A 24644-nucleotide genomic window follows, 5' to 3' on the forward strand; every position below is an offset into this window, starting at 1 on the left:
GAGGGAGACCTAAACTGCTCATTATCTGCTATGGACCACAGTTCACACAAAAGTACACTTAGTCCAAAGTCATCATGCGTCATTCAGAGCTTTCTTGATAATTATGGGCTGGCTGATGTATGGAGATTTCATAATCCTGCTTCACGTCAATACTCTTTTTTCTTAATGTCCATAAAACATATATTTGTATAGAAAAACGTCTCCCTTTAGTTACAGAATGTGATTATAAGACTCTGGTGATTTCTGCTCTTGTTTTTTCAATGTGTATTCCTGATGCCTGCTCCAACTATCAGCCATGGAGATTCAACTCAGTGTTGTTAGCAGATGAAGAGTTTGTCAGTTACAAAAGGTCTCAAAGAGATTTTTTTTCTATCAATCAGACCCCAGAGATGTCATCATCAGTTATTTGGGAATCTCTAAAAGCATCTGAGAGGCCAAATAATTTCATTTTGTGCCAAACAGAATAAAATAGGGACCGAGCGCCTCTCTCAGTTAGCTGATGAAATGACTAAACTACATGCTGTGTACAGCCACTCTCCTGAGCCTGTATTATATACACAGCGGTTACAATGACAAACTGAATACAATCTCATATCTACAAAACAGGCTGAGTCAAAGTTGCAGCTACGCTTATGAACATGGAGAAAAAACAGGCGAGTTATCAGCTCACCAGCTACGACTAAGAACAGCTAACCAACTATCCTTGAGATCTACAATGACCAGGGAATAAGGTCTACAGACAACCAAACTATCCTTGAGATCCACAATGATTTCAATAAGGTGTTTGATATTCCCTCCTTGGGAGAAGATGCGATCGCTAGTCTGGAGGAACCTGTCTCTAATGTTGGAATTGAAACGGCCGTACGGAGCATGCAGTCTGGAAAATCTGCTGCCCCGACGGGTATCCATCTGATTTTTTCATAAAGTTTTCTGACCGACTGAATTCACTGTTAAAATCAACTTTTGAAGAATCCTTCCTCTCACAGTCGTTGCCTCCAACAATGCATCAAGCAGTGATGTGTTTAATTGTAAAACAGGAAAAAGACCATTTAGATTGTCGTTCATGTCGTTTAATATCTTTGTTCAACACAGACACCAAGATCCTGGCTCAAGTGTTGGCCCGTCGCTTACACAAGTATTTGTCCTCCATTATTTCACCAGACGGGCTTTATTAGGCACTCTTTTTTTGAACATTAGAGCTCTATTAAATATCATTTATACCCATGTTAAAGGTGATACATTGGAAACTGTAATTTGGCTTGACGCAGAAAAGGCGTTGGATCAAGTGAGATGGGATTTTTTTTTTTATACGCTTAAAAAATGTGGCTTTAATTTTGTATCTTGGATAAAAGTATTGTATTGCTCCCCTCTAACAGCCGTCCAGACTAACAATAATCTGCCCTCCAGGACAGGGATGCCCTCTGTCTCCTTTTTGCCATTGAACCGCTAGCTGTTGCTCTGAGACAATGTGTTGGTGTTGAGGGAAAACATGGAGGGGGTATCGAACATGAAGTCTCTCTTTATGCCGACGACATGATTTTATTTATTTCCAACCCATCGAACAGCCTCCGCAAACTTTTGGATAGACTTACAATAATAATAATAATAATACGTTTTATTTATATGCGCCTTTAAGAGCCTCAAGGTCACCTTAATGCATACTTAAGGAATTTGGGACAATTTCTGGATATAAAGTGAATTTTGGGAAGAGCGAGGCAAAGTCTATCTGTACGACAACTGGGGAGTTTTGTGTATTTTAGCCCCTTTTAAACCCAGCTATAACAAGTTTAAGTACTCGGGCATCTGGGTGACAAGAAAACCACAAAGACTTGTATAAAACTATCTTCCTTTATTGTCGAAGCTTAAAGAGGATTTTGGAAAATGTAAGTTTTGCCTCTTTATATTTATGGTGGGGATGCAGAACAAGGAGCAAAGATGAATGTGATGCTGAATCAGCAGAAGACTTGGACTCATTTGATTCCAGCTTTGATATCATTGATTTCAATATGTCCATTTCTGTCACACTTCACCTTTAAAAGTGAAGCCATGTGGTTCCTGGAAGGAAAACACGACTTTTTCAAGTCTTTGTCCTGTTTTTATGAGAAATGTACGACTTTAATGTGAAACATTCAGAGTTTTTTCTCTTGTTGTGTTTGTTTGAAGCTGCTTCCTGTTGGCTTCAGCTGTTTGGAGTTTCCATTTTCTAAACTTCTACATTCTGAACCTTCTTCAGCTCTGAACAGATGATGAAACACTGAATGATTTCAAGCACTTTGTCTAATAAACTTACATCTTTCATTCTTTATACAGATTGATGGGCTGTGGTTTGTCAGAGATCAGCTGTGATTATCTGGCAGCAGCACTGAAGTCCAACCCCTCCCATCTGAGACAGCTGGACCTGAGTAATGACTCCTCCTCTTCTTCAACTAAGAACAACAACCTGCAGGATCCAGGAGTGAAGCATCTGTGTGGTTTCCTGGAGAGTCCAGGATGTAAACTTGAAACTCTGAGGTCAGTCAGCATGTTTTAGTTGTGCTGAGATGAATATGATGTGAAAGTTGTGCTGACACTAAACTGCAGACATCAGGCTGATATTATACTGATCCACACTGAGGATCTTCATGGTAAAGTCTGTTTTCTTCTTCTCTGGTTTAGTCCATTGACTGCAGCAGAACAATGTTCACATTTCAAACAGTGATACTCAACGTATGGCCCGCGGCCCACACGCGGCCTGCCCACCTTTCCTGATTCAGAGAGAGGGGACCCTGATTAACTGTGTAGCTTCTTCCTCACAGTTCTAAGTATCAGACACAACAATGAATAATCCACAGCTGACTGTCTTTAGCAGGTCAAAGGTCACGGCACACAGCAGACAGTCAGAAATATTCTAACTCTGATCATTTATCAGTTGTGACACTGTGAGACTTGATCAGAGGTGTGATCATCACAGCAGAGGCCTTTGTGTCAAAGTCACTGAGGATCAAACAGAAACACATGAAGCAGATTTTCCTCTTCTGGCTTTTTATAGCAGATAACCTTCAAAATATTCTGCAGTCGATCAAAAACTGAAGCAAACCATGAAGCAACATGTGAACATGAGCTGATGCTGCTGAAGTGAAGCAAAGTTACAGAGGTTTGATTACAGACACAGCTGAGAGTTTGTAATCTGTCATCATTTTAAAAAGTTTCCATGGAACAGCAGAAATGAGGCTTTACTGTCAGAGGCCGACAGCACTGAACACAACAGCAGACTGGTGGCTAATAAACAGTGAATGATGCAGAAACAGATGTTTGAAGCTGTTCTTGGAGTACACTGAGAGAGAGAGAGCTGTGCAGGCAGGAACAGCCAAAGTCAGAGAGAATTCATGAGCATATTGATCAAACGTGAAGCAGAGTTTGGATCTTCTTTTGCTGCTGCTTCACTCAGTTTTGGTTGGAGACAGATGAAACCTGCAGCTTCAGGATCTGTGAGCTGTCCACTTTCAGCCCCGACGGCGTGTCCGTGTACGTGCCGTCGAGTGAACGATCCACGCTCTGTGTTTCCATCTTTGTGTGTTTAGCTGCTCTCATTTACTGTTTTATCTGTTTGCTGCTTGTTGAAATAGTTTGTGAGCTTTAACCTGAGATTCTGGCAAAATACATTTATATTAAACATCGATTCAGGATTGAATGAATCAACATCGTTTTATTCAAATTAAAACCATTTAAATGGGAACATGAATTTTTTACAGCCGCCTCTAATGCTGGGTAATGTCAGCTGGTCCATGTGCAGCTGGCTGTGAGGCTCAGGGAGCGTCTACAAAGTGCAACACTGAAAGAACATCATCCATAAATATTGAGTAATAACTGGACTCTCATACAGCGAGACTCAAATGCCTTTAAACATCAGCTTATCCTGCTGATCCAAGTCCAACACTGAGTTTGTAAAAAGATGTTTGTCAATCATTTTGTTTGGTTTCTGAGGAAAAAGATTCAATAACTTGCTGCTAATACACAACATTTCATCATATTTCCTCATAACCCTCTTTTGTCTGACCATTTGATCCCATTTGAATTTGCAATAAAGGATCCACAGAGTTTGGTGACAATAATGACAGTAGATGTTTGTGTGAAAGTGCTGGAAGCAAATGAGTGTGTGATGTTCTTTCAGTGTTGCACTTTGTAGACGCTCCCTGAGCACTGGTCTCACAGCCAGCTGCACATAGAGACCAGTGTTGTTAGTCCAGGTCAGAAGATGACTTGTTGGAATGAAAATGAGCTTGTAGTTTGTCTGCTTTAATAATGTGACTGGAAAAAGGTGTTGGACTTCAAATATGTCCATTTCTGTCACACTTCACCTTTAAAAGTGAAGCCATGTGGTTCCTGGAAGGAAAAACACGACTTTTTCAAGTCTTTGTCCTGTTTTTATGAGAAATGTACGACTTTAATGTGAAACATTCAGAGTTTTTTCTCTTGTTGTGTTTGTTTGAAGCTGCTTCCTGTTGGCTTCAGCTGTTTGGAGTTTCCATTTTCTAAACTTCTACATTCTGAACCTTCTTCAGCTCTGAACAGATGATGAAACACTGAATGATTTCAAGCACTTTGTCTAATAAACTTACATCTTTCATTCTTTATACAGATTGAAGAGCTGTGGTTTGTCAGAGATCAGCTGTGATTATCTGGCAGCAGCACTGAAGTCCAACCCCTCCCATCTGAGAGAGCTGTACCTGAGCTCCAACTACAAACTGCAGGATCCAGGAGTGAAGCATCTGTGTGGTTTCCTGGAGAGTCCAGGATGTAAACTTGAAACTCTGAGGTCAGTCAGCATGTTTTAGTTGTGCTGAGATGAATATGATGTGAAAGTTGTGCTGACACTAAACTGCAGACATCAGGCTGATATTATACTGATCCACACTGAGGATCTTCATGGTAAAGTCTGTTTTCTTCTTCTCTGGTTTAGTCCATTGACTGCAGCAGAACAATGTTCACATTTCAAACCTTCAAAGAAGAAGAAAAATCCTCCACTGGAAAATTCACTGTGAAACTCTCAAACTCTTCATTGCACCTTAAAGTCTGTGTGACACTGAAATCCAAAGCAAAATGTGCGTTTGCTTTACAGACAGCAGTCCAACACAAACATACACACATCATCCAAAACACAGTCCAACATCCAAATCTCCTCCACTGCCTGCATGAATGATGGGAAAGAGAAGGAGGAACACTCTGACATTCAGGGTTAGAATGAGTTTCATCAAGCAGACTGTGAAGATCAAAGCTGCATTAGAAAGCTTACATGAATGAATGAGTGGACAGAAGTGGACAGAGATCATCTGAAGCACTTCAAAGGCTTTAAATCAGCACATTTCTCTTTATTCTTTATCAACTCTGTTAGTTTCTCTCAGTTTTCTGTGGAATGAAGCTAACAGCAGGCTAATAAGATGCTGACCAATAGGTTTCTATTAAAGGTTGTAATTTGTATATGAAAAAGTGCTTTGGCTCAGCAGGGATCAGCTTACAGGTAGAATACAGCTGCTGGATGGGATTAGCATGTCATAGCTATCTACCAAACTGCTAACTGGGGGATTTCAGGCCATCTATGGATCATTTTTGCTAACTGTTTATTCAGCTTAGGCTCACAGGGCTGCAGCCTGTGCCCTAGCTGTCATAGGGCAAGAGGCGTGGTCCACCTGCACAGGTGAGCAGTCCATCACAGGGCCAACAGAGAGCGACAGAGAAGCACTCCCTCACATCCACACCTACAGCCAATGTAGAAGCACCAATGAACCTAAGCAGCATTTCATTGGACTGTGGGAGAACATCCAACCTCCACAGAAAGGCCCAGCTGACCAACAAGCTTCAACCTACAACCTTCTTGCTCTAAGGCACTAGTGCTAACCACTTTTGCCCATTTCAGCCCAAATCCTGCATCTTCCTGTTTCTGACTCCAGGCCAGCTCCACTAACACTTTCTCATCAGACACTGCCACCTAGTGGAGGAAGTCTTAGTTCCATTTGAAGCTTCAGATTACAGTTAGTTCCTTTACAAAGAGGTGGAGGTGGTGGGGCCACAGCACCATCATCACTGAGTGCCATAGGACACTTAACCTTTGTTTCCATATGCTGGGAACTTCCTGTTGTTCCAAGGAGGACTGGAAAATGTGTGAAAATCTCCCAGTCAGTTCCTCACAGCACACTTCAATCATTTCCCTCCCACAGCATCAGGACCAGGGCTTTTTCTCTCTTTGGTCCCACTAAGAGATTTCCACACAAACACCTCATCAGTGGGACTCTCAGAGCTACCAGCCCTTTGCTACAATCACAAAGCTCTTCATTGAAATCAATGATATCAAAGCTGGAATCAAATGAGTCCAAGTCTTCTGCTGATTCAGCATCACATTCATCTTTGCTCCTTGTTCTGCATCCCCACCATGGACTTCATTCCTTTCCAAGCCAGCCTTGAGTGTCCTTTATTCAGCTCATCCTCTGCTTTACTTTTACACCTGATTTTAGCTGCTTTATCTCTCTTTCAACAGGTTTCTGTGCCTCAATCTTTTTCTTCTCTCCCTCATAACAAGACAGCTTCTTCTGCCTGAGAACATGTTGGAGTGATTTACTAATCCAGGGCTGCTTATTGGGGAAAATACTTCCTGTTTCCAAAGTAATCCCCATTTTTCCCAGAAAGAAATGTCAGTAGAAATCGATGATCTAAGTGAGAACATGAGCCTTTAAAAAGTCCCAGTGGGTGCAGTCAAAGCAGTCCCTCAGTCCCAGTATAGAGTCTTTGGTCCAGACTGGAACAGCTGTGTGCCCAGTTTGAGCTCTCTTCAGTGCTGTGACCTGACAGACCCAGAGGGGCCATCACATCACATTTAGAAGCTCCCCTGATGGAGCCACAACACATGTCCAATACTTAGTCTGTCTTGTTGGACCAACTGGAAGAAATGATTCAAGGACTTAGTCACAGAACAGAGATTCAAATCTCCAAAATCCAACTGGCTGCATCAGGACATATAGTCTGAAACTCTGCACAGTTTCCTGTTTGAAGCTGCTTCCTGTTGGCTTCAGCTGTTTGGAGTTTCCATTTTCTAAACTTCTACATTCTGAACCTTCTTCAGCTCTGAACAGATGATGAAACACTGAATGATTTCAAGCACTTTGTCTAATAAACTTACATCTTTCATTCTTTATACAGATTGAGCTGGTGTGGTTTGTCAGAGATCAGCTGTGATTATCTGGCAGCAGCACTGAAGTCCAACCCCTCCCATCTGAGACAGCTGGACCTGAGCTTCAACTACAAGCTGCAGGATCCAGATGTGAAGCAGCTGTCTGATCTTCAGCAGAGTCCAGACTACAGACTGGAGACTCTGGGGTCAGTAGAGTGATGGAGTGAGTGGGTGGTGCTGTCAGCAGTATTGTACTAAACACAGTCAGTATGAAACAAAGATCCAGTGTTTCCTGTAAAGCTGCAGCTTCTCAGTGAAGCTGTGAGAGGAGAACGGTGACAGGCTTCAGGATTGGACACAAACACTTCCTGTTTCTCACCTTTATGGTCACCATAGTAACGGCTGACACGCTCTGATCAAACACTGTCAACAGCCAATCAGCTCTCTGAACAAAGCAGCACGCAGACCAATGACTGCATTGATTTCCAAGTTTAAAGCAGTGAAGAACACAGTCTGTAGGTGAGGAAGAATTTAGTGAGAGCAGATGTTTGGATGGAATTCCTCCAGTTAACAGCTGGAACCGTCCATCTGGATTGTTGGGCTTGTTGTTGGGGTTCCTACAGAGCTCAGAGTGGACACACCAAGGTTCTTCTAATGAATGAAAGTCCAAACTCAAACTAGGAGGGAAAAACATTTTCAGCAACTTCAATAAAAATCCAAAGATTAGAAAAAGTGAAGCAACAATGAGTCCTAGTACAGTCCCAGCACTGACGTCCCTGCTGCTCTTTATACTGGATGTGCTGCATCACTGACTGACAGCTGATGAAGAGTCTCTGGAAACACTCGTTTATCTCCTCTGCTCTTCCTCCTTCTCTCTGCAGGTGGAGGCCACGATGGTAAACAGGACGGTGTGTGTGCTGAGAGAGGAGCAGCTGTGTCCTGATGATCCAGAGAGGTTGAAGCAGCAGCAGCTTGTGTGTAGAGACGCTCTGACTGGGCCATGTTACTGGGAGGTGGAGAGGAGAGCTTCATCCAGCAGTGACTGACAGAGGAATGAAGTGCAGATGACTGTCAGTGCTGCAGAGTGAACTGCTCTGAGAACAGCTCCACTGTCAGACACAATGTAGAGTCCAGCATCAGCCCTGTGTGTCCCTCTGGATCTGACAGAGGATCATCAGTGTATCTGGACTGCTCTGCTGCTGCTCTGTCCTTCTACAGTCTCTGCACAGTCTCTGTCTCACTCTGGAAAGATTTTACAACTTGTTGTAATTACAGAACGTTAATATAATATTCAAACATGTGATCTTCTCTTTATTTCTGAATCTTTACCAAATAAAGAAAAACCAAACTAACAAACAGAAGCTGTCGTGTCCTTTTTCACCACATCTGTGAATCTTTTCTGTGTTTTTCCTCTTTTCCTCCTTCCTGCAGCTCCATCTTCATCATTCTGTGTCCAGTATATGTGAACACGTCCAAAGCATCTGAGCCTCATGTTACCCGTTTGTGTGAGTTACGCCTGTCGTTGTGTTGTGGTGTATAAATAAGGGGCAGGAGACAGCGCTGGATCTCTGAGTTCTTTACTCTCAATTTCTGCAACATCTGCAATATCTAGAAATGCAAACCTGTGAGCTGTGTGTGTTGTGCGTCTGCTCGGCCACCTCTCCTCCGGCCGTGCTGGAAGCAGCTGTGCGTTTGACAGTTTTATCGACTCGACAATAATCGAACAAATTAAATGTTCAAAAATATCAACTTAAGCACTTCAAAGTCAACAAAAAGCTTAAAACAATGAAATAATATTTCACTGACAAAACAACAGCTCATAAGAACGATACACAAAATAATACAGAAACAAACAAATAAAAGTTATTAACCAGGATCCATGTTTTTGTCACAAACACTGAATCAGCTGATTCACTCTTTATGTTTCTGAGTTTGTTTTGTGATTATAGTTCTGGTTTCTGTTTCTGTGTCTTCACTGTGTCCCACGTCTCCTTACTTTGGACTCTGTGTTATATTTCCTGTTTTACTTTGACAGTCCTGTGTTACTGTTTCCTGTCTCGTGTGTGTAATTGGTCCCAGCTGTGTTTCCCTCCTGTCTCCCGTTCCCTGATTACTAAACTGCGTCCACGCCGCCGGTGCTCCTCTCCACAGCTGGATTCCAGGATTTCAGAGCATCCAGCTGTGGTGAGTGATGGAGACACTTTCTCTGCTCCCTCAGTAATCAGGACAGTTTATTGAACATCAGAGGACATAAAGGACTGTTTTTCACCTGCCCGTTCTGAACCTGGACATTAAAGACTGCTGGCTTCAAGGACATTAATCCCAGTGTCAGCCAGCCAATGACAGCCTGTGTTTTTCAGCTCTTTAGGAGTCAGAAATGAGAAAGACACAGACTGCTAACCTCTCCCTGCAGGAAATAAGCTCCGCCTCTTCCTGTCCTGTATATGAGTTATTCTGACATGAGACACAATGAGTTTCCTGTTTATTGTGACTTAAAGCGAGCAGCAATGACACTAAACTGTGTGTTTCCAGCTGAAGCTGCTTTTTGTGTTGCTCCCACAATCCTGTCTGAAGCAGTCAGTGAGGAAAACTCAGTTTATGCTTCCAAGCTCATTGTGAGAGGGCACATTGTGTTCCTGCAAGTGCTGATTTTGTCTGCATCCCTGAGTTTAGTGAGCTGCCTCCAAGGACTTGTGAAGCCCAGTGTGTTAAGGCTGCATCTCCCAGATGTTTCCACCTTTCCAGCAGAGACGATAAATGTTCCCACAAAGGCTCAAAGACTGTTTGATTTTCTGAGTGTTGGCCTCAAGAGATTGCTCAGTGAGCACCTGAGTGTTTCTGGGACATCGGACACTAACTGGAACTTCAAGTCTGGTTCTGAAGCTGCACATGCAAAGACTGTTTCTGGTTGTAGAGACCTGGCTGTTCCAGGGATTGTAACCTCCCCAGAGGCTGAGCTGCTGACCTCAGCTGACTCTGGAGCCTTGAAGGTAACTAAGTTTGCACCGCTCGGGTGAGCCATCTCAGCTGCAACAGCCTCCACAGAGAGCTCACGCAAGCTTACCCAGCCTGCTGAGGATTTTATGCTGCTGCAGCCCAAAAGGCATCCTGAGCTGGCTGACAGCCACCCACAGCTTCAGCTGCCTCAGCCAGGGGTCTCCACACCTGCTGGCCCTGCATCTGCTCTGACTGGGGGCTCCGGAGAGCCGCGCCAGCCATCCATCTCTGCTGGGGCTCCTGTTTGAGAATGTAGGAGTGTAAACTTCAAATATCTGCTCGGTTTGTCAAGATATCACATATTTGCAAAAGTGCTCTGACGTTTTTGGAGACGTCTGTTACCCACCATCTTGATAGCTAACCGGGAGGTCGAGGGTCATTAGAGCCGGCGAGAACAGCGGACTCCCGGCACATCGTTTTTGGACCCCCACGGCCTTTGGCTGTTCAGGTTTAAACATGATATATAAGTCACTTAGTAGGGGTGCAACGATATTCGTATCGATATTGAACCGTTCGATACAGTGCTTTCGGTTCGGTACGCATATGTATCGAACAATACAAAATTTGTAATTTATTTTATCAACTTTCCTTCTGACGATGCTGTCTGTGTTGAGCGCTCAGTGAATCTGCGTTCGACTACTCCGCCTAGGCTGCACTGTCGAGCGCAGATCACCTTTTCCTCACAGTCACACACATGAATGTAATGAGGGGAACTCGGGGTTCACTGTCATTCCTCAGGATACTTTGATATGCAGACTGGAGGCTCTGTGGATGAAACACCGACTGTCTGAAGCACTCTGAAGTGTTCATGATGGACTTCATCCTGATTAACACTACAATACTTGTTAGAGGCCTTTTATATGTAATAATATTCTTTTCCATTAAAGCTCTGAACATTCTCACTCTTTCTTGACCAGGTGTGACAGGTGAAGGACACCGGCGAATAGGAGGACAGAAGCTGAGAGCCATTAGTCACATGACTTCAGCTGGCTGATGCAACTACTTAGAATCAGTTTGTGAATATGAAGAAAATCAGTGCAGTCACTGGACAAACTCTGATTCTTCCTAGTTTCACTCTTGTTTCAGTCCAGTGTGACTGAGGTGGTAAAAAATGATCTGACTTTTAGCCACACAGCTGTCTGCTAGAGAAAAAGCCTTTGTGCACAACTTTCTTAAAGGCAAACGGCACCATGTTCACTGCAGCTGCAGCAAACGCAGCAAAGAGTGAAAGTTGGACTGAGAATGTTGTGACTGTTTCATGAGAAAGAGCAGGAAAACAAGCATCACACACCCAGACACAGTGCTGGGATTAGAATTAGACTTTAGAGCCAAATGTAGGACAAAAGCTTTAATATGAAAGAGGAAAACCCAACAACAGCCAGAGCATGAAGCTCAAATCTATACCAATCACCAAGAAAGCTGACAGGCCTGTGACACGTCAGAGACGCCGTTCAAATCATAAAGAAGTTGGTTTATTGACAAAATGTAAAAAACCAAAAGAATCAAGTCAACCTTCAGTTTCGAGCGAGTAGACCAATCAGGCACAGCAGCAGCTCTAGAATAAGCAACAATTTGATGTATTACAAACAACCTTTCATATACACACATACATATGGCTCATATGCTGTTTAAAAAGGGCTCAAAGACCCAACAGATTACACAAAGTACAAAAACACTTTCATTCAGACAACAGTCAGCTGTGCACGAGACAGAGAGCCAACTACAGTTAGTAACATGGACTCACTTTGTTTCAGACACGACACAAAGTAACACAAAGCCACAAAGAGCAGAAACATCAAAAAGGAGGCAGAGCAGCAGCAACTCTCCATGAGCTGTGAGGCTAACAGCCACCCACACTTCCTGTGATGCATAATGAAAACAACATTAACCTGAAGGATGATAACAACAGAAAGAAGTCTAAGCTAACGTTACACAGCGCTCACACAGCGCTGACTGTACAGGCCTCACACAGCTACGACCTGCATCCACAACACCTGATTCTACTGAACACAAACAAGTTAATGATATATGAGCAATCCAGGGAAGGCTTCCAGGAAGGTGAGGATCCAAAGACAGCTCTACAACAGCATCAGTCAGCAACAATGTTACTAATCACTGACTCTTTCATCCTTTTATACTCAATCAAAAAGTGCTGTGTTCACATTTGTTTCTGCTGAAATCCAGAGACTGAAAATGCGTCTTTTTAAAGTTTGAATAAACTGACTGAACTTCTCACGAGTCCAACCGTGAGGAACACTTCCCCCCATGACACATCACAGGACAACGTCTCAGTGGAGGGGGGGCAGTAGCTCAGTTTAGGCAGTCACACTCAGAATCGATGCCTCCAGTCAGGGTCAAACGTGGTCCTCAGAAACCTGCAGATGTTTGGGCCAAGCTCTCACTGGTCTCTGCGTCTGTAGACTGAGCTGATGTTTCTCCAGGTGTCTGGTAAAAGGACGATGCTGCTGTCCAATGAGGCGAGGGGAGAAGTAGCCAAACAGGCGAGAGCCGTGAAGGAGGAACGGCGGGCAGCTCTGGATGCCCGACATAAATACCTGATGAGCAGGCTGGCCGACGCCGGCAGCCTGGAGGAGGTGGCGGTGGAAGACGCCATCGTCTCTGATGACAGAGTAAGTTCAGAGACGTGATCCTTCCTCAGAGTTGAACCTTTGAGTCATTAATGTCTGATTCTTCCAGTTCAGTCTGATCCATGAATTCTTTGCTGCAAACGGATCCAAGAAGCTGATTTTCTTCTATCAGGATGTCAAACAGGTAACTTTGATCACATTTCAATGACTGACACATGAAGGTCTAACCGCTCTTCATAATCTGCTGTCCTGTTTGTTGCACCGTACTTTGTATTCATATCTTTTAATATCTGCCTTTCTCCCAGAGTCTGTCCTCCCGTCAGTCTTCCTTTGTGGACGCATCAAACTCAGCTGTGGCTCAGAGGAAACTCTTCCTCACTACGGGGAACTCTGAGGTTGGCTTCAGCTTTTTATGTTTAGTTCATGTGAGAATCACAGAAAAATGCTGATATGAGTGGAAGGTTCTGCTGGGAAATTGGCAAAGAGCAGATTATTGAACAGCGAGGCAGACAGTTCATTTCAGTGATGCCAGTTTATTAGAAACGAGGACTGTGGGGCTGCTGGAAGTCAGGACGGCCGTTCTCTGGATAAACCTGACAGCTGAGGTGGAGAGCAGGATTTATCCACAGACGGCTTCTTCCAAGCAAATGTCCTGAACACACCTGAGCTGAGGGTTACACAGAAACGTGTCTTAAAGCACGAGCCTGGATCAGACTCCAGGACTCAGAGCTCAGGTGTGTGACGTCACATTGATCCACCTCTCGGGGTTTTTGTGTTCTGATGTATCTGGTTTCTCTTTAAGCTCCAAACAATACCGAGCCTACGATTCATCATTGTCCTGTTCAGAGATGATGAGCCTGAGCGTGTTTGTGTTTCCATGGATCAAACTGTGCTGCTTTGTTTGGTTAACGAGGTGATTAAAGTCTTTGAGCAAACACTGGATGACTGACAGCTGCAGGCTGAACATCAGGAGGTCGAGAGGCCGAAGTCTGAGGAGCTCAAAGCTCCACAAATAGGGCTGGGTATCGTCACTGATTTCTAGAATCGATTCAATTCCGATTCACAAGGTCCCAAATCGATTCGATCCACGATTCGATTTAATTCGATTCGATTCGATTTAAATCTGGGAAATTTTGACAGTCAGAAGTATAATTCAGATCAGAACATTTACATATTTTTGTATCTATAAGAAGGAAGCTGACACTCGCAAGACTTTATCCAAGGTGTGAGCATCACAGCAGATGCCTTTGTGTCAAAGTAGCTGAGGATAAAACACAGAAAAACATGAAGGTTTTCCTGGCCTGGGATTTTATAAAAATATTCTGCAGTACATCAAAAACGAAAGAAAACCATTAATTAATGAACATTACCTCTGACGTTACAGCGGTTTTATTAGACACACGGCTAAGCATTTTGCATTTTGAATAATATTAAAAAGTTTAAATTTGTTCAGTATTGAACAGCAGAAATGAGGTTTTCTTTTCGGAAGAATGTAAAAGGGAAAAAAACAGCGGCCGACAGCGCTGTAAGCAACAGTAGACTTGTGCGTAACAAGCAAGCGAATAATGCAGAAAGGGAAACTGTTCGAGAGAGGGGGGGAGGGAGAGAGGGGGAGGGAGAGAGGGAGAGGGAGAGAGCTGCGCATCGCAATGGAAGCAAAACAGTAAAAGAGTGAATTCATGACGATGTTTATGTGAAGCGTTTGGATCTTCTTTTGCTGCTGGTTCGGTCAATATTGTTTGGAGAGAGATCAAACTAACAGCTTTAGAATCAGCGCATAAAGGGCGTGAACACAAAGCGCGGACCCGGATCAGCGAGCTGTCGGCTTTCAGCCCCGACTGTGAGAAAGGCGACATCTAACTGATTCTGATCCGCGGGTCGCGCTGTGTGTTTAAGTCTATGTGCAGAATCCCTGTACCTGCTCTCATTTACTGTTTGGTGGTTCTTGAAATTTTGTGAGATGTCACCAGAGATTCTGGCATTTCGGACAAAATAAATTTATATTAAAAAATCGATTCAGGATTTAAATGAATCGATTTTACGTTATCCAAGCCAGAATCGATTTTAATCGATGAATCGATTATAAAAACCCACCCCTATCCACAAACACTTATTCACAGAAAAAAGGACTACAAACATGGAGGAGCAGCAATCAGAACACGAGCTAAAGGCTACATGCTAATAACATTTCCCCTGGATGTGGTTTTAACAGGATCATGAATGATGAAGTATTTAAAGTCAGTTCCAGCCTGAGTCGGTGCCGTGTTGGCAGCTCTGATATGCAGAAACTTGCAAACATGGGACAGGAATAAAAACACTCCTGTGACGTCAGAGTTTATGAATGATGACAAACTGTTGCTTGTTTTTAGAAACTTTGTTGATGCTTAAAATGATCAGGAAATAAAAGCTGAATAGATCCACTTCAAACAGGAGAAGCTTTCCAGTTTGCATCAGCTGGGAAACTCGCTCATATCCAGTGTTGGGCAAGTTACTTTCAAATAGTCATTCAAAATTAATTAAGTAATTCATTATAGTTACTAATTACTTCTTCAAAAAAGTAACTTAGTAACTGAGAGACAAGGTTCTAAATAAATCTCCACTCGCATCTCCACCGCCGTCTGCATCTTGGTCCTCATTCACTCCACCACACGACTGCTGCCCCAGCCGTGACAGCTTTTTATGTTTCCTCTACATTTACCTTTAAAAATTATTTACTTTGCCGTGTTTGGTATCATTCTTTTCAGCACAACCTCACGTGTCTGAATCTGCAGTTATGTTTTCATTTTGACAAACTGTATTAACACAACTGATCTAAAATCAGACAGAAAACAAAAAGTTATATTTTTTACTGTAACAACCACGAACATGTTTAACGAATCATTTTCATAACTTTAAATGTAAATATAAATTTGAAAATTATACACACAAGTTTTGCAAACAACAAAGTTATTTGCAGCCATTTACCTTTTACCCTTTTTTTAATAACCATTAAACTATTTCCAGAACAATCAGCTGTTCTGCATTCAATAAGACGCCACACGAATTATTTGTGCGACTCCAAAATAATAATTAGTGTCCAGTATAAAGGAGAAGATCACAGCCTGATACCTGCAGGTCTGACAGCAGCTCATAAGCAGAGAGTGCTCGCTGCTGTCCGTAGACAGTCAACATGAAACTATTGAGGAACAAACACGCGTATATATTGTTTATCATGACTCTGGTTTTACTGGCCTATCAACACAGTTTATAAACTGGTATATGTCACCTTGTTGCTTTGTCTGTAAGTGGTCATGTGATTGTCTTACCACGACTCTGCATACATAATGATCCATGAAAAGTCTGATTTGTGTGCAGTGCTCCTCCTGATGCTTTTGGCTGTGAATATGGTAAAAAGTGAAACAGGAAAACACATTAACCTTTGTTGTTATTGCTGACCTTTGACCCTGTGCCCAGTCGTGGGGCTCTGTGCAGGACGGCGCCTCGTGTCCACACGTCCGGTCCTTCCTGTCCTCGGTGGATCAGTTTGTCAGTAATCTGAGCTCAGCCCGACTGAACATGGAGAGAAAGTTGCAGCTGCAGCACGTGGAGCTTCCTGACGCCATCAGCCAGCTGAGCAGCCCTGCAGACTACAGAGCAGCAGGTATGAAGCTCAAGCTGTTCACATCTCACACAAACAATAAGACTGTTGGAAATACAGGAAACATCATTTAAAGCTTTAAAAATCAACTCTCAGGTAAATCAAACCAGTTTATCTGTGGAAGCTGAAGGAAGCATCTGACCTGAGACGATGGCTTCTTTGAAATAATGAGTCCGTGTTCACGCGTGTTTAGAGGAACTCGTGTGTTTCGCTCTCAGCCAATAACAGTGAGCTGGTGGAGCGTCCGGAGGAGGTGTCGACCCTGTGGACCAATCAAATCAAGCAGGTGCTGACGGAGAGCGAGCAGATGAGGAAAGAGGCCGACGACGTCGGGCCGTCGGCCGAGCTGGAGCGCTGGAAGAGCCGCACGGTGACCTTCAACAGGTAGACGCGTCCTCTCAGCTGGATCTCCTGTAGCGTCAGCATTTACAGGTTTCACTTTAAACTCAGTTTATCAAACATGATCTGACGTCTGTGGACAGAAGCTCCTCAGACCTGCAACAGTTTAGTCTCCACTCTGAGACTTCAGGACAAAACCACTTTTACACAATATAACTTTCTGTTCTTTCTCTTTCTGCTCTTTAAAGTTGAAATGTTCCAAAATATTCATGTTTGTTTGTTTGTAGAATAGTTTTTAACCCTTTCATGCATGAATTATGACGACATCAATCAGGATTTATTCTTTAGTATTTTTATTCATCTTTAGGGATGAAAACAGATTTTTGAACTTCATTTTTTTAAACATGTATGTTTCCATCTTGGTTTGAAGAAATGTTTTGTGCACTTACACTGGCTGACCAGTAGGTGGCAGGTATGGCGCGACACATCAGAGTCCAATGTAGAGGTTTATGTGCAAGTACAACATCAACACTGTGTGTGTGTGTGTGTGTGTGTGTGTGTGTGTGTGTGTGTGTGTGTGTGTGTGTGTGTGTGTGTGTGTGTGTGTGTGTGTGTGTGTGTGCTGCAGTGAGTCTCTGACTGCTGTAATCTGAATGCGGCGTATCAGCGAAGCTTCCACAGCGTCAGAGACAAACTGAGAGGAAACCCTGAGAACAGACAGTTTGACTTCAGGTGATCAGTAACTGACTCTGAGTCAGAGCGTGTCAGCAGCGTCACGCTAACCTTTACACACGTGTGTGCGTGTTTTCAGTGAGAACTACATCTTCGGGAAGTTTGACTCTTTCTGCCGCCGTCTGGAGAAGATGGCCGACATGGCGTCCACGCTGGAGAGCCTGGCTGCTCTGCAGAGCATGAAGGTGGATGATTGTCAGATTAGAAACAAGTGACTCCATCAGATATTCATCAATGCACAATAATAATTATAATAAGACATTTATAATATAAAAATGGTCGAATTAAAGTCGATGCAAAGCTACAGTGATGAATGGACATTTGTAATGATTTTGTATAAATGTATTTCCTCCTTTTATTATTTATTAATCGTGTCAAAAGTCTATTTTCCAGAAATGAGACGGATTCAAACTGAGCTCAGGTGTGTTTCAGGTGGAGGGCGTGGAGAAGATCTGTGTTCGCTACCAGACCATCGTCTCCACAACTGAATCCAAGACCTGTGACGTCCTGGATCAGCGCAAACTGGAGGAGATTTCAAGGGGAAACAATAGAATCAGATAAACAGAATAACATACGAGACAAAATAGAAAAATACTATATCTGTCATTTATGACAATAATCATTGAATTATACTTTGAATCTCAGCGTTTACGTGAATCCTAGTTTGGTCTTCACAGTATTGGCCAACAATAACAATGATTGATTGGATCATTACTCACATTTCTTTTTTAAAATCAGCTGAGAAAAGATCTCATTTCAGTTTTTCATCAGAGGTGAAGGTCACCGACTGCCAGACAGTCACAGGACTTACAAAGATACAGAAGACTTGATTTTCAGTCTCATGTGCATCCCTGTGCTCTGCTGCCAAAACTGAATCTGGATTTATTTGAAAATTCTGAAATGATTCTGATCATTCTCCACTTTTATTATTATGGTCTGTGTGTCAGATTGGGCCTGAATATTCTTCCAGATATGCTTCCTGACAGAAATCTTCTTCTGTTCTTAATCCTGTGTTTGTGGAGCAGTTTTGTGCTTTCAGTGTCTGTAAAAGTGTGTTAAGAAAACCAAAAAGGCTCCACAGTGTGTTTGTGCTTTGGTGTTTTAATGGTTTCTTCTTCTTTGTAATAATAGAAAAGCTGGTGCTCAGAGGAAGAGGGCGGCTTTACTTGGTGTCAGTGACAGAAATGAAAAGAAGCTGAACTGAGTGAGAAGGACGATGAAGGAAACATCTGTGCTGTGTCTGCTCTGTAAGGAGAATCTCTGTGTTTCTTTGAATTCTTGCACTTTGACTGTCTGCTCTCCTGATAACTGATGATGGAGGAGAAGACATGAAAACAAAACAGCTGAATAGAAACTACTGACTCTGCAGGACCCGTTGTCCTCAGTCACCATGTTGACCTCAAAAGGTCTCAATCACAAATGTGGTGTTACAGATGTCACCAATTACAAGCCAAATGTTGTGTATTACAAATGTGTTATTATCATGTAATTGTAAGTTTGTATGCTGTCTCATCATCACATCCTAAAATAAGAGCTCTTTAACACCTCAGCAGAGATCAGGTGCTGTTGTTCTTTTGAACACTTCACCTTTTAAAACACTGAAAATGATAAGAAATGAGAGGCAGAGTGAAGAGAAGGGGCTCGACACACATCCTTGGGGAGCCTGTGTTCAGTGTTCTTGTGCTGGAGGTGTTGCTGCCGACCTGTCTGCTGTCTTCCTCTCAGGACATCCAGCAGCCAGTGACACAGCGAGGTGCTGATGCCCAGCAGATCCAGTTTGTGAATGAGTTGCTGGGGAAAGATGGTGTTGAACGCTGAAGTCTGTGAACATCATTCTAACGTATGAGTGTCCAGATGTGTGAGGGCTGAATAAGAGGGCAGTTGAAATCGCATCATCGGTCGAGCGGTTTGAGCGGTATGTGACTGACATGGATCCAGGTTGGAGGGAAGTTTTGATTTGATGCATGACTAACTGTTCAAAGCTCTTCATAATGATGGAGGTGAGTGGGACCGGACAGTCGTCCTTCATGCAGGAGGGACACGACTACTTCAGCACAGGAATGATGGTGGAGAGTTTGAGGCTTGTGAGAACAACAGCCTGACTCAGTGAAGGATTAAAGATGTCTGTGAAGTATGATTGGACTACAAATGTTCCAACCAACGTTCATCAGTCCTATAAATGAGATGGTGATATTCACACAGGTCACTTTTTGATGGGCGGAGCAATGTAATCATGCACTGACTGATTTTACACGTTTGGTTTTTAAATGCTTTTCTTGTTTGTTTCACTACTAATATAGCTACTTTTGGATTATTTCTGTATTTATTTATGTGAGATGTTCTTTTTTTATTTTGTGTTTGTTATTTGGTCGAGTGTGTGAGACAGATAAAGACTGGAACGGCCTGTAAACACAGTTATAGTGGAAAAAAGAAGCCAGTTTCTCTGTTTCCCTCCCACTGTGGTGTTTTTGTTCTAAATTTGAATCAAATGTTTTGGGTTTTTCTGAACACAGACTGCTGCCTGTGCACTTGTGCCTTAATTAAAAAACAAATATTTGATGGAAGTTGAGTCTCTGAAGGCACACAGCTGTTTGTGCCAAGCAGGAGCTCTCTTTAAAGCACTTGTTGGTAAAAATGAATCCATTTAGTGTGACTGGACCTTCATGTTCTCTACCTGATCTCCCCTGATGGCTTTTTTTACCCATGTTACACTACAGTGCTATTGATCCGTATCATCCCCTCCCTGCTCAGCATGACCTCCATGACTGTTAGTAATAAAATGTGCGCACGGGAGCATCATCATCATCACAGTGGAGCTTCATCACAGCTTAATCTGTAGGAGTTGTGCGGGACTGTGGGTGTTCAGAGGATGTGAAATGGCACTGCCTCTATAATCTGAGCTTTGTCTTGGACTACAAGAGCTAATCTGCCCATGGGGCCTCTTAAAGCAACACAACAGTCTATTCATCCAAGGCTGCTACTAAACCAGATGCGCAGATGTGGCCATACATCATTCTCCATATGTGATCCTCTCGGGCACCTGCTTTAGGCACTTGTAGCATCAAATTAATCCCCCCCCTTTATGTGGTGTAAAGGGAAATAAGGGCACAAGAGAATGAGTGTAAACTATCAAAGGTGGACAGGAGGGCAAATGATGATGAATATCCACCGCGTCACTGCTTGGGAATCTAGTCAACAAGTCTTCGGCTTTCCAGTTCTCCTTTCTTCTGTTGTGTGTGTGCGCGTGTGTGCGTGCAGTTGTGTACCAGAGAGAGAGAGACCTGCTCCACAAGAAGGAGGGAGAGAGGAGCGAGAGAAAGAGGAAGGCTGCGTGTAGTTACATGCAAACTGCATCTGCATCTCTCTGAGACTGAGCTCAGTACTGCTGCTGTTAGAACACATGTTTTCAGAGCCGTTGCAGGGGGGATATGAACTTAAAAAACAACAACATGCTTGGACACTGCCAGCATCATGGACGGGTTTTTAAATCCCACACAGTTGCAAAGCAGAAGATGAAGCATCGCCAGATATGTTTCCAAACCAACTTCCTTCCAAGCCAAACAAGAAAATATGATGTCCAAATCACGGACAAGCAGCATCCCACAGCTGTTTATGTTTTTAAACCGATTCTGCACAGAGAAGCATTTTTTGAAAACTGTATTGATTAGGGCTGTTCGATATAACGATATGTGTCGGATGACGATACAAAAACATCTATCGTTTCATTTTACGCCATTGTTTGTTTCGTGGTGTCGCAAAATAAACTGTTTACAGCAATATTTTTTCATGTTTTGATGGTCACTGTAGAGGCTATATTCATTTCTTAAAGTTCTCTTTCTCTTATATTTAATATAACCACACTACGGATGGACAAGCGCCTGTTTTTATGCGTTGTCGTTAGCAACAACGATGGTAAAACCATCGACTGTCCGCTTGTTTATTTTCCACATAAACCTTTCACAATAAAGCCATAAAGCCTGTTGAGACTTTTCAAAATAAACTGAATCACATGAAAGATGCAGAGTGTTTACGGATGAGAAGCAAAAACTAAAGCTTAGACTCAAACGTTAGAACAGGCTTGTCCCTGCAGCACGCCGTGTAATAAATACTCACAAAGAAAATGGCGGCCGTTACAACTTATGTCTAAAAATGTATCGTTTCAATTAAAACACTCGACTCCAGGTACACGACGCCCAGCTGGAAACACTTCACGCAAGTCGAGCTGCCCGAGATTCACAGAATTTACAGAAAATGTAAAATTTTTGCAGGAGCGATTCTAGGATCAGAGCTTTGGGGGGCTGAGCACCCAGAGAGCTGCCCAGCCAGCCAAGATACACTTTACTCGTCACAATGAGACTTCTTCCCCGTCTCTGTCGGTCCCTGCATCCTCCCTGTCCTCATCGTCTGTTGTCTTCGTCTCCTTTATCAGTCATCATAATTTTACCATCTCTGTGCAAGTCTGCAAATTTCTTTATTAAATCAAAAGATTCTTAAATCCATCAAGTCTCTCTGTGCCTGTATCCTCGTCACAAAACATGACATCACTGTTTTGTACTTTTTAACAATTTAATCCCACATTTGTGAAAAAAAAAGCAAAACACTTTTTTGAAAAGTCTGTAACAAAACCATCAAATCTGATCAAGGTTATTTAAATGCTGCCAAAGAAGAATGGATTGGAATAAAAAAAATACATATCCTAACCTTAATTACTGGAGGAGAATAATGAATGATGCTCATAGTGAGTAAGAAGTAAACTGAGTGCATATTTTGGACAGAGATTCACTTTTAATGTGTTTGTATAATATAATACAGATGCATAAAAAATATAATTACATTAATAAATAAATAAATTATTACAAATAAATTATTACAAAATATTTAAAAAACGAATATAAAAATGGAGGCAACTTTGCCTGTGGTAGAATGTATACAATGCATGAAAAAATCTTTACTGCAGATACTAATTTTGTGTTTTTAGATTTATGAGTTTCATGCTTTCATAGTGGTGCTTGGGAGAGCTTGACATTTTTATCAGGTGGTCCACACTGTAAAAAGTGTGAAAAACACTGATAAGTGTATGTGTGCTTCTGGAAAACATTTAAAGGTGCAGTACAGAATCTTTGAAACAAGCTTAAAACATTTGTAGAATATAAACAGAGCATCTGCTTCTCTTTACAGCTCCTCACTCCACCAGGGCTGTTTGGCTCTGATAGTGTGCAAATGTGATGTACGTACTGCGGCAGTCGTACAGACAACTGGACGGTCCAAAAGTTGGCCGACCTATTACTGGCTGAGGTTTTAGTAGAGTTGTGGCTGAACCACATAAAAATATATCATTAATTTTAATCTCCCCAATCAATGATAATGTTATGTTGGAATGTTGTTAAAGAGGGTCAAAATGTTTCAACCCAGTTTGTTTTGCAGATTCTGTACAGCAGCTTTAATATAGGGAGAACACAACTTCCAGATTGTGTGAGTAAAATCAGGTTGTTTCTCTTTGTCAGTTTAACAGTTTCTGTTGTGCCTGTCACTGTTCCCTGTCTGTTTTCTTACCTGGTTCTTCCTGACCTTGTACTTTCTCCTCACGTTCCCCTCTTTCCTCTCTCCCTCTTTCGACTGACAATCATACACAAATAGATTGTATTCAATCAGATGAAAAATTAAATTAATATGAAAAAATACTATTAAGATCACTAACAAAAAGTCCTCTCTCAGTCTACTTTCAACCAAAAGGCAAATAACCAAACCACACGAACATCTAATAAAAGATATAAACATTGAAACACTGATCCAACATTATTCTTGATTCACGGATCATTTGATCTTACACTTTTTCCTGAATGTGGCTCCTTTTTTTGAAAAAACTTCCTTATATCCATTATGAACCTGGCTGTCTCTCTGTACACAAACACACACAGACACAGACACACACACACACACACACACACACACACACACACACACACACACACACACACACACACACACACACACAACAGGAGTTATAAGGTTAATGGGCATTCAGTCAGTTAGCTAGTTAGCATCCATTTAAAACAGGACAGTGGTAACAACAGCAGGCTACGGACAATTATAAGTTTTAGATTTTAAATAGTCTGTATACATTTCAATGGGAGCAACAGGACGGTCAAATGTCGCTGATTTTACTACAGAGCAGGACGGATTGTAGGGTAGCAAACATCGTGGGAAAACACGCTTTCAACACTGCAGGTTACCTGGTGTAATGTTTTTCAGCTAAAAGAAACATGGCCTGACTCCTACCTAACTATATAAAGAGTAACTGAAGGTTAAATGCAGCCAATATGTCCTGTTTTAAGCCAGGCACTTACACCTCCGCTCTGCTGCGTCTCAGCCACCATCCTCTGGCAGAAAGGGCGCTAAAGCCAGAGCAGGGGAGAGCTGGAACAAACCACTTTAGGAGGGGGGGGAGGTTATCTATACTTTTGTTGTTAAAGTGTTACGTCTCAACCAAGTCTGTATGCTTTTTATATTTTTAGTAGTGTGTCACACAAACAGCAAATATTGTCAAAAAAGTAAGAAATCTTTGGGGGTGCTTTGATTCATTTTGGGGGGTGCTGAAGCACCCAGGCTAACTGGGAACATTCCCGCATCAATCAAGTCAAACTTCTGTTATTGAAGCTAGCCGCCCACAATGGTGGAGAGAAAAGTTGATTCTGAAAGCAGAGCCTTTCAGCGCCAGTGGGAGACTGAATATATGTTTACAGACATGCTGGTAAACCCATGTATCTTATTAGTGGAGCTAATGTGGCTGTAATTAAGGAATTTAATTTAAGACGGCACTTCGAGACAAAACGTCAGGATAACCTGAAAAACCTAAATGCAGAGCAGAAACTACAGAAAGTAGAAGAGCTAAAGAAGAATCTGACATTTCAGCAGACGTTTGTCACTGTGATAGATTGATTATTTGTTGAAGTTCATAATGGAGTAAAAAGTTGTGGTTAAAAGTTACCCAATATATTATTCAATTTATTTCAAATATGTAAATGTATAAACAAGGGTAAACGAAGTCCCATCAAAGAGATGTAATGTAACACAGGCTAAAATAGTTAAAAGAGTTCATGACTATGTTCAACCGGATAATAATCCTTAATGCGACTACAACCTGTGTAACATTCAATCTGTGATCTACTTGTTGAGCCTGGGGAATAATCCATGTGATTTAGTGATCACG

At 42.3% G+C, this 24644-nt stretch overlaps 2 protein-coding genes and 1 long non-coding RNA gene across 3 annotated transcripts in view; 2 read left to right on the forward strand and 1 right to left on the reverse strand.

Moving 5' to 3' along the window:
• LOC309701482 (uncharacterized protein) overlaps positions 1-24644 on the forward strand; it is a 2150955-nt gene that overhangs the window by 944307 nt on the left and 1182004 nt on the right. The window contains exon 17 of the mRNA XM_082525718.1: positions 2311-2511. Coding sequence (XP_082381844.1) covers positions 2311-2511 — 201 coding nt within the window. The remainder of the gene's footprint in view (positions 1-2310; positions 2512-24644) is intronic.
• The window catches only part of LOC309701490 (NLR family CARD domain-containing protein 3-like), a 346993-nt gene that overhangs the window by 20159 nt on the left and 302190 nt on the right, over positions 1-24644 (forward strand). The gene's annotated exons all lie outside the window — the stretch shown is intronic.
• On the reverse strand, positions 22905-23804 carry LOC309701617. The gene is made up of 3 exons (XR_014275178.1): positions 23714-23804; positions 23263-23332; positions 22905-23050 (listed from the first exon to the last, which is right to left on the reverse strand). It is a non-coding gene; the product is annotated as an uncharacterized lncRNA (long non-coding RNA).

Source organism: Aulonocara stuartgranti, assembly GCF_965226115.1.
Source record: "Aulonocara stuartgranti genome assembly, chromosome: 23".
In the NCBI taxonomy this organism is placed as follows: Eukaryota; Metazoa; Chordata; class Actinopteri; order Cichliformes; family Cichlidae; genus Aulonocara; species Aulonocara stuartgranti.